Here is a 9,022-nt window from a genome sequence, read left to right on the forward strand (position 1 = left end):
TCGCCGCCTCCCTTCCAGATCCATCGCGGCACCAACCACCTCCCTCCCCCTCCCGCCGTAGCGACCAAATCCTCCCACCCCCACCCCGCCCCCAAACCCTAGCGCGGCAATGCCCCGCTAGCCAGCCCCCTCCCACCCAACCCGATCGCGGGGGCGGCCATGGATCTGGGCGGGATGATGCTGCTGGAGGACTTCGGGCAGCGGGTGGACCTGACGCGCCGCATCCATGAGGTGCTGGCCAACTACCCGGAGGGCACCACCGTGCTGCGGGAGCTCATCCAGAACGCCGACGACGTCGGGGCCTCGCGGGTCCGCCTCTGCCTCGACCGCCGCGCCCACAGGGCCCGCTCACTGCTCGCCCCGGCCCTCGCGCAGTGGCAGGGCCCCGCCCTGCTCGCCCACAACAATGCCGCCTTCACCGACGACGACTTCGCCACCCTCTCCCGCATCGGCGGCAGCAAGAAGGCCTCCCAGGCCTGGAAGACCGGCCGCTTCAGGTATGCGCGCTCCCTGTCCCCCCTCTCTCTCCCTCAGTAGTCGCCCCCGCCGAGCTCTGCTCCGAGCTGCCAATTACAATCTGAGCTTCCCGACTACTGGAATCAGAATTGAACCAGTGCGTGTTCATTTTCTCGTGGCAATGTGGTCGATGTGCATGATCACTGATAATTTTTAAGGGAATGTACCAATATGCTTAGCAAGATAGGTTCAGTTTGAGTTCCGCACTTGTTAATCATTTTGCTCGACAAGCTCATGGTGCTCAAGCTCAACGGAGGCCTCGGCACCACCATGGGCTGCACCGGCCCCAAGTGAGCACCCCACCCCACCCATCCTCTTCACTGCTCCAGATCAATTGATTCACCTTGCATATGTGTGGATCGTGCTACTTCAGTTAGATTTGTCCCGACACTGTAGTCTCGCAGCTTGCATATGTGAACTCGACTGCTTCCAAGCATATTAGTGAAATTAGTCATAAAATTGCTATTAACTGTACTCATTGTTCATTCTTGTTGTGACATCTTTATTACTCTGACGTAGTCCAGTTAAACTAGTACCAGTTTCATGGAGAAATGAAATTGTGAGTGGTAGCTCCTTTGGTCCAAATAAATAGTTCGATTAATCTGGTTCTCTGATCAATGTTATCAAACATTAAGGCTATCAGTGCTCTTTATCTTTTCGTTTACGTATATTTGCTGCAATTTGACATAAATGACTGCTGCCAGCCTGCACTACTGAATATGACCATCCACTTATTTTCTAGACTCTGTTAGCCGGTGAAACATTGATCATTTGAACATGGCGTTGTGGTAGACTTTGTACAGAACATGATTTACTTAGGTATTTATTTAGGTGCATGTTTGATGCAGCATGCCAATATTGGAAATATAGGGACTTGTATATTTCCGCTTCATTTTTAAGTTCTACCACCTTCAGCAGGTAATAACATAGCTCACTGCAGACTAAGGCATAGCCTAGTGGTGGAAAGGGGTTGATGCCTTTTCACCCACCCAAGTTCAAGGCATGGTATTTGCAATTTGGATATGTTGCACCAATTATACTGTAGGGGCCTCCCTTACAGTCTTTCTGTCAAAAAAAATAACATAGCTCACTGCATGCAGATCTGTCATTGAAGCTTGCAATGGGTTTACATTTCTTGACCTTATTGTGATTCAGATTGAGGTATTCTTAGTTTCTACTGATATTTTCTGTGCACTGACTTGATGTAGTGTGTAATGGTTTGTGTCTGACAAGTTTCACATGTATGCAGTCCCTGAACAAGAAGTATGGATGCAGTGTTCCTTTGCTTCTAATGAACTCTTTCAACACTCATGATGACACACACAAGGTTGATATACCACCTGCCCTGTTTATTTTCTATTGAAAAGACAACTTTCTAAATTTGGACTTACACACTTGCATAATGACCTCTGTTTTGTAGATTGTTGAGAAGTACTCCAACTCCAACATTGAAATTCACACTTTCAACCAGGTATGACATTAGTAGTACTTCATCTGTTATATTTAATTGTATCACATTATACCCACTATTTGCGGTGTCAATTAACTGACACATGTTTCTCTCGGAGCCAATACCCTCGCATTGTCTCTGTTTGTGTGATATAGGTGAGCATCCTTAAGCTCGCATGGAGTGGTTCTACGTCTACAGGCGGATGCAGAGTAACAGCGACCAAACTCGACACATTGCGCGGCACAACACCATGCTGGTGCGCTCGGCCTCGCTGCCGCTGACACACACTCACCATGCAGACCGAGCAACACATCTCCATGGCCGGCGCTGGCGCTGCTCATGGGTACGGAGAGGTCTAGGTTTGATTTGCTATCAGACTTTGTATTTGCTACTCCCTCCATCCGGAAACACTTGTCATCAAAATAGATAAAAAAGGATGATCCTACATACATCTTTTTTGATGACAAGTATTTTGGACAGAGGGAGTACAAGTTTACAGGTTCTGTTCTGTCAAAATCTTCCAGTTCCCAAACAATTTTGCAGTAAAATGGTACTTCTCCGTCAAAACATTCAGCAGGTGTTTTCTTCCCCGTCAAAAATTTCAACAGGTTTGGGTATGGGCAGATTTTCCTCTCCGTCAATTAAACAAATCGCTATGTGAGTTGAAATGGCAGATGAATTGACAACTCAAGCTTCAGTCATTACATCATCGCTATGTGAGGACACAGCACTAGTTGAAATGGCAGATGAATTGACAACTCAAGCTTCAGTCAATACATCATGGACAGAGTCCAAAAGTTTGATGATTGGCAGTTCTAAACTGGCTCAAACCAAATACAACGTGCTTCAAGTCAGTTCAATTCAACAACAAAATGTAGTATGAGAGGACAATCAAGCTTCCGCAAAACCAACATAGTCGAATTGACAAGTCTAAAGCTTCAGTCCATACATCAATCATCATGGACAACCCAAAATCAAGACCTTCCGTTTTACCAAAAAAGTTCCTCCCAAGCAAAAGCAAAACAAGCACCAACACTGCAAAGGCAAAGGCTACTTACTTCCAGGTCGGGTCAAACACCACCTGGAACCCGACCCGGGGCTGCTGACCCATGGCACGAAGATCAACATCACCTGTTGCCCGCAACACAATACTAGCCAACCTTTCTTCAAACTGTATCATCCCGCCCACATGAAGATCCGAGCTGAAGCGCCCCTTGAGAGTCAGGGTATTGTCATAGTTGTAGGACAGGCCGCCCGTCAGACAGACTGACCTCTTCTCCGCAACTGGATCGTGGAAATAAGTCAGCTCCGCGGCACCTGTAGCCCTTCCAACCGCTGTGTCAAACATAACCTGGAGCTTCTCACGGTTAAGTCTGCACACCCAAACATCACAGAACATCAGTCCATATTCAGATCTACTCCCTCCGTTCCAAATTACTCAATCGCAGAAATGGATGTATCTAGAACTAAAATACATCTAGATACATCCATACCTGTGACAAGTAATTCAAAACGGTGGGAGTACTTCACAGAGATAAAATAAGGAGGATATATATATGTGACAGGATCTTGTCTTGTGCAAAGAACTCACCTGGTGGACAGACTTCCAAACTCAGTAGTGTCCATCGATAATCCAAGCTCAAATTCCCTGACCAATCCACAAGACTCAAAAGATAACCTTGCACCTCCACAAATCCCATCAGCTATCCCAAACATGCCGGACATGTTGAAAACTGGATTAGCACTGAGGCCAACAGAAGCGCTCAGACAGGCACGACGATGAATAACATCAATTTCAGCCTGCAAAATTGAAAATTCACAAGTCACCATGTCAACATTCAACATTCAAACACTACCAGCAACTTACAAGGTAGAACAACTACAGCTACAACAAGGTAGAACAACTACAACTTTCAAGGTAGAGCACCACTTTAACATCTTTCAAGGTAGAACAACTACAGCTACAACAAGATACCTTAAAAGTGTCACCAAAGGGTAGAACAACTTTCGCCTTTGCCTCCATCTTGTAGTCTAGATATTCCTTGCCATAGCACAAAGTGGTCTCAACCTAGACAAAGAAGATGGCAAAAATCCTAAGGACAATGACCCGCCAAAAGCCAAATCAATTCAACAGGCCAAGATTTACAAAGTCAGTACCGAGGGGTCGGACTTGAGCTCAACGCCAACGCCCAGTTGTTTGTCACAGATCAAAAACCCAGCTTTTCCGATGCCATGGAAGGGCGTCTCCTCGTAATCACCAAAGAGGACCTCTGAAAATTTTGACAATGAAATGAGAACAAAAATAAGATCAGCACAGAGGAAGACTTGCACAGAGAAACTAGGCCAAAGAAACAATAAAACATTACAAGAACAACAACAGTCACATGCAACAACCAACATAAATAACAGCATTAATGCACTACAAAGGTACTCTTGAGCTCACCTTTTGCCCTTTTCCCGATGAAGTGAAAAGGAGTTGGCCCAGCACCAAGTTTAAGAAAGGGACGAGGCGCCAGACTTGGAGTTGGTGGGGAGTCCACGGGACTTGGAGGAATGACCGAAGGTGAAGAAAACCCATAGCCCCTAAAGAACATTCCTATTGAGACCAGGAATCCACCCATTAAAGTTTTCAATTCTTTCAACTCTGCGGCAGCCTTCTTCAATCTCTCGTGCATCTCTAGCGGAATCTCCGCGGTCTTAAAGAACTGGTCCGTCTCCTTGATAAGAGAAGACAACTCACTCTCTTCGGCCTCCTTGACAGCCTCAGCCAATTTCTTGATAGCAGAAGCTTCCTCAACAACACCTTTCTCAGAAGCCTCAGCAATTCTCTTCGACTCTCTCTCCATTAATTTCTCCAGCCTGGCGAGAAAGTCCTCAATGTTTTTAGCAGCCGGGGATGAGACACCATAGGACTGCCTGAGAGACTCCAAAGTCTTGCCGAGCTTAGCCATTTGGTCTTGCATAGGCTTGCCAGATGCAAGAACACGTCTGAACACTGATAAGTAAGGACCCTGGCAGGCAAAACATATACATCCATCAAAATCTGGGACCAATGGAATAAACAGAGAATTGTTTGAATTAAGTTCAAAAAAACTTCTTTGTTTACCACATACCACAGATGTAGTCTTTACCATATTAGACTCATCATGGGCAAAGATATAAAACTCATCGTCTTCAGCACTACTACTTACTGTAAAGAATTCCGCCTCATGAGAGAAGTGCGAAAGATTATTGGCGTAATGTGCCAAAAAACCCGTCATTGCCTTGGCAGCAGTAGGCCTGAGAGAGCAAATAATATGTTTAATAACATGCTAAATGAAAAGGGGCCAACACCACATCAATATCTTATTGTCACAAAAGATGGAACATTAAAGGAGTGTTTAAGCTAGGTAGCATGACAGGATTTGCAAACTGCACAACATTTAAGAGTCATAACAACACTGCAGGTTCCACCTTGGGCTTAAAATTAAAGGTCAGACACACAGAAGTTATTCTTCAAAATACATAACGTCGTTAATTCCATATAGGACAGTAATTTGAAATAATATTTCATGCTGCTAAGGCCCTGTACAATGCAAGGTGCTTGAGGTAGATGCTTAAAGAAATAAACCAGTCTTTCTCTAAGCACCAGTGCTTATTTGTAGAGGATAGACGCTTGATTAAGCATCTGTCCTGTAGAAATAAGCACCGGTGCTTATTTGTAGAGGATAGACGCTTGATTAAGCATCTGTCCTGTAGAAATAAGCACTGGTGCTTAAGAAGAACTCAGTTTATTTTACTAACCATCTCCCTAAGCACCTCCCATTGTACGAGGCCTAATTCCTTGTAGGGCACCATTTCAATGGGCAAAGTACCTGCGATAATGTGGATATCCAACACGCTCATCAGTAATACCTCTTGAGAAAGTAGTAGAGAATCTGCACAAGAAGAGCATAGGCACGGGTTGGGGTTGTTGGCAACATATAAAATGGGTAGAAAGCAAAATGATTGAACAAAGTCAGGTGGTTACCTCTTGATGGGATTGGAGGTCTTTCCATTGTCACCAGAGACAGGGCCATGATTAGTACTGCAAGATAGTGTTGAAGACATTCTAAATTAGTGGAACAATACATGAAAAAGATAAATAACAACAACGCAACCTGTCAAGCAGAACACTACTCCCTCCGTCTCATAATGCAAGACGTTTTTTGACACTACACTAATGTCAAAAAACGTACTATATTATGGGACGGAGGGAGTAGGACTGAACAGAACACTAGAACTAATTAATCATAACAACAGGAACAGCGCATGCTAAGAACTTAAATACTTGGTAAGCAGGAAAAAAAGCCACAGGGAAAGGACCGCGTAGGCAACGATCAGCATGGCTACTGCATTACCAAGAAACAGTTACTGACAGTAGCAGAACAGTAAATAAGAAAAGCCAAACCATTTTCAAGCATAATTTGAATGGTAAAACTGGGCACATGATATAGTACACTGACAAAACAGTATACATTTCACATTCAGAGGGCAACATTGGCAACGCAATTGACATAGGACAATAGGCAATCTGCACCTAGATGCACTTCCCTTACAACAGGTACATATCTTGGGGTGGAAGAACACCTATGTTTATAAACCGCATTATCCCTACCACATATCTTCATTGCCAAATTAAACAAATAGACATATCACGCATTCTGACTAGCACAGCAATTACATGATTTTAGCTGAGTCCACTGCACTTGAAATTGACTATGAATAAAGAAAAAGAGCAGAAAGGTAAAACAGTCACACGATTTAACATGATAGTTAACAAGCATCTGGGCATAGACTTCACATCCGGAAGATAATAATGTCACATGACGACCATGAATAAACAAATGGCACAGCATACAAGACGTCATCTAAGATGTTGCATATATAAAGCAATTACAGCAGATGATAGATTTCACTTCACTCTGGAAAGGTACTTTTGAACATGTTTATAATATTGGAAGGTGATCATGCGAAGAGCATGACCAATTCTAAAAAATAATAGGCTATGTTTATAATACACAAAAAGCATTTAACATTCAGAGAGGTATCATGCAAAGAGCATGACCAATTCTGAAAAAATAAAAAGCAAGCAATTTATAATATTGGAAGGTGATCATGCGATGAGCATGACCAATTCTAAAAAATAATAGGCTATGTTTATAATACACAAAAAGCATTTAACATTCAGAGAGGTATCATGCAAAGAGCATGACCAATTCTGAAAATATAAAAAGCACGCAATTTAGATTCTGGAAGGTGATCATGCCATTCGAGTGACCATGCATACTAGACAAACGTCACAGGATGCACATCAAAAAATACATCATATAGAGATGCATTCAAAAAAACATGAACATCACAGGATATCCATCTGTCCGGTGCAAGTTTCAGGAATGATAAGAGAAACAAGCAGGACACACATTTGAACATGAACAATAGACACACATCTGATCATGTATTTCACATTGGGAAGATAATAATGTCAGAGCCCTGCTCAGAAGGCCTAATTAAACCACGAAATCGACCACAAGACAGGGGAATCGCATCACGCGCGTCACCAAACCGCACCAGCTCGAAGCTACACAGCACCACGCGGATCAGCCCGTCCCAGCGGAAGAATCTGGACGTGTCCAGAAGATAGATGGGGAAATGAGATGGTCACCTGTTCCAATCCTCACGATCCGCGTAGGTCTCCTCCTGGTAGACATGGGGATCCGCCTGCTCTCCCTGGTCCGGCTGGTCTCCCTCGTCTCCTCCATGGCCTCCCTTGAAAAAACGACGAGGGTGGTGAGGGGGATCGAGGAGAAGAGAGGTCGGAGAAGAAGGGGGAGGTCAGATCGGGGGACGTTACCTCCTGCGGGCCATCGGAGTCCGGCCGGCGGTGTCGCGGCGGCGGCGGTTGGAGGAGGAGGCGGAAGCGGAGCTAGGGTTCTGGATGGGGATGCGGGAGGGGGAGGGGTCGGGGAGGGGAAGTGGCGAAATGAGTCGGGTCGGGTGGGCGGCGCCGTGTTACGGGGTAGTCGTGACGGGCCTTGGTCGGTGGGCGACGCCTGGGCCTTGGTCGGTGGGCCGGCGAGGCCTGGGCCTTCTGCGGGCGAAATGGTGCTGGGACTTGGTCGGCGGGCGAACTGGTGCTGGGCCTTGGTCGGCCGGCGAAATGGTGCTGGGCCTTGGTCGGCCGGCGAAATGGTGCTGGGCTATGGCCAGTTTCCGTCCTCTTGTTGGAAAGAAAGAAACAAAGAGGAAACTGAGTTCGTCTCCGCTGCAGGGGAAAAAAAACGTCAGTCGGGCAAGAAATTTGCAACAAGATAGAACGAACGCATCTATGATACGTAGCAATGATCTTATCATACCATGGCTACCAGGAGGAGACCTTGGCGGATCCTGACGGGCATGGTTGACGGACTTTGCCCCAAAAACTTGCAGATCCAAGGAGGAGGTCACCGGACTTTTGCTCCAAAAGAAAAAAAAATTGTAGATCCAAGGAGGAGGTCGCCGGATCTGCAAGATCCAGCCATGGGTGAGTACCAATGGATTTCATCTTCGTATATATCATATATACAATACAAACAACTCATGTAGGTACCTAGTAGAAAAAGATATCTTTGACCTACCGTACCATGGTGGCCATCTTGTCTTGAAGAGAAGAGAGGCCTCCATCCATGAATCCTGCTTGTGCCTTCTTCCGTTGCTTGGCTGTGTTCCATGGAGAGGAGAAGGAGAAGGAGAAGATTGGGGCGGCTAGGGTTGGGTTGGGTTGGGTTGGGACTTGGGAGGGAGGCGGAGAGGGAGCCCAAGTTATATATGGGAGCTGCGAGGCGAGGCGATAATTCAGCTCAGCCTCCCCCGGCTGAAGCTGAATCAGTAGCAGCCCTCACTCCCACTCCCTGGCCCACGCGCCAGCGACACAAGGACAGACGCGCTGTCCACGTCGCGGGGCCCACACGGTCTCCTGGTTGCGATTTTCCTGGCTTTTTTTTCCTTCCTGGGACGGCACGTTTCCTTCATCCTTCAAGAAAAGAAAAATGAAAAGAA

General features: G+C 45.9%; 1 protein-coding gene, 2 long non-coding RNA genes and 1 pseudogene across 3 annotated transcripts; 2 read left to right on the forward strand and 2 right to left on the reverse strand.

The window, feature by feature from the left end:
- Positions 1–537, forward strand: part of LOC119358040 — a 4,802-nt pseudogene extending 4,265 nt beyond the window's left edge.
- A 222-nt stretch (positions 538–759) lies between these two features.
- On the forward strand, positions 760–1,980 carry LOC119359753. The gene is made up of 4 exons (XR_005172648.1): positions 760–806; positions 1,617–1,677; positions 1,766–1,843; positions 1,937–1,980. It is a non-coding gene; the product is annotated as an uncharacterized LOC119359753 (long non-coding RNA).
- Positions 1,981–2,624: 644 nt separating this feature from the next.
- LOC119355951 lies at positions 2,625–7,970 on the reverse strand. Its single transcript, XM_037622850.1, has 10 exons — positions 7,839–7,970; positions 7,650–7,754; positions 5,976–6,032; positions 5,821–5,883; positions 5,080–5,245; positions 4,410–4,977; positions 4,124–4,236; positions 3,942–4,034; positions 3,558–3,766; positions 2,625–3,339 (listed from the first exon to the last, which is right to left on the reverse strand). Exons 1-10 carry the CDS (start codon positions 7,850–7,852, stop codon positions 3,021–3,023), a joined length of 1,707 nt encoding a protein of 568 aa, XP_037478747.1. The 5' UTR covers positions 7,853–7,970; the 3' UTR covers positions 2,625–3,020.
- Positions 7,971–8,031: 61 nt separating this feature from the next.
- On the reverse strand, positions 8,032–8,742 carry LOC119359754. Its single transcript, XR_005172649.1, has 3 exons — positions 8,602–8,742; positions 8,341–8,488; positions 8,032–8,249 (listed from the first exon to the last, which is right to left on the reverse strand). It is a non-coding gene; the product is annotated as an uncharacterized LOC119359754 (long non-coding RNA).
- Between the last annotated feature and the right edge of the window lie 280 nt (positions 8,743–9,022).

Source organism: Triticum dicoccoides, chromosome 2A (genome assembly GCF_002162155.2).
Source record: "Triticum dicoccoides isolate Atlit2015 ecotype Zavitan chromosome 2A, WEW_v2.0, whole genome shotgun sequence".
In the NCBI taxonomy this organism is placed as follows: domain Eukaryota; kingdom Viridiplantae; phylum Streptophyta; class Magnoliopsida; order Poales; family Poaceae; genus Triticum; species Triticum dicoccoides.

Coding starts and splice junctions, on each gene's coding strand:
- LOC119355951 (XM_037622850.1), bottom strand. Junction 4,978..5,079: donor TGGTAAAGACTACATCTGTG/GTATGTGGTAAA, acceptor TTTGCCTGCCAG/GGTCCTTACTTATCAGTGTT. Junction 3,340..3,557: donor TTTGGAAGTCTGTCCACCAG/GTGAGTTCTTTG, acceptor TTGGGTGTGCAG/ACTTAACCGTGAGAAGCTCC.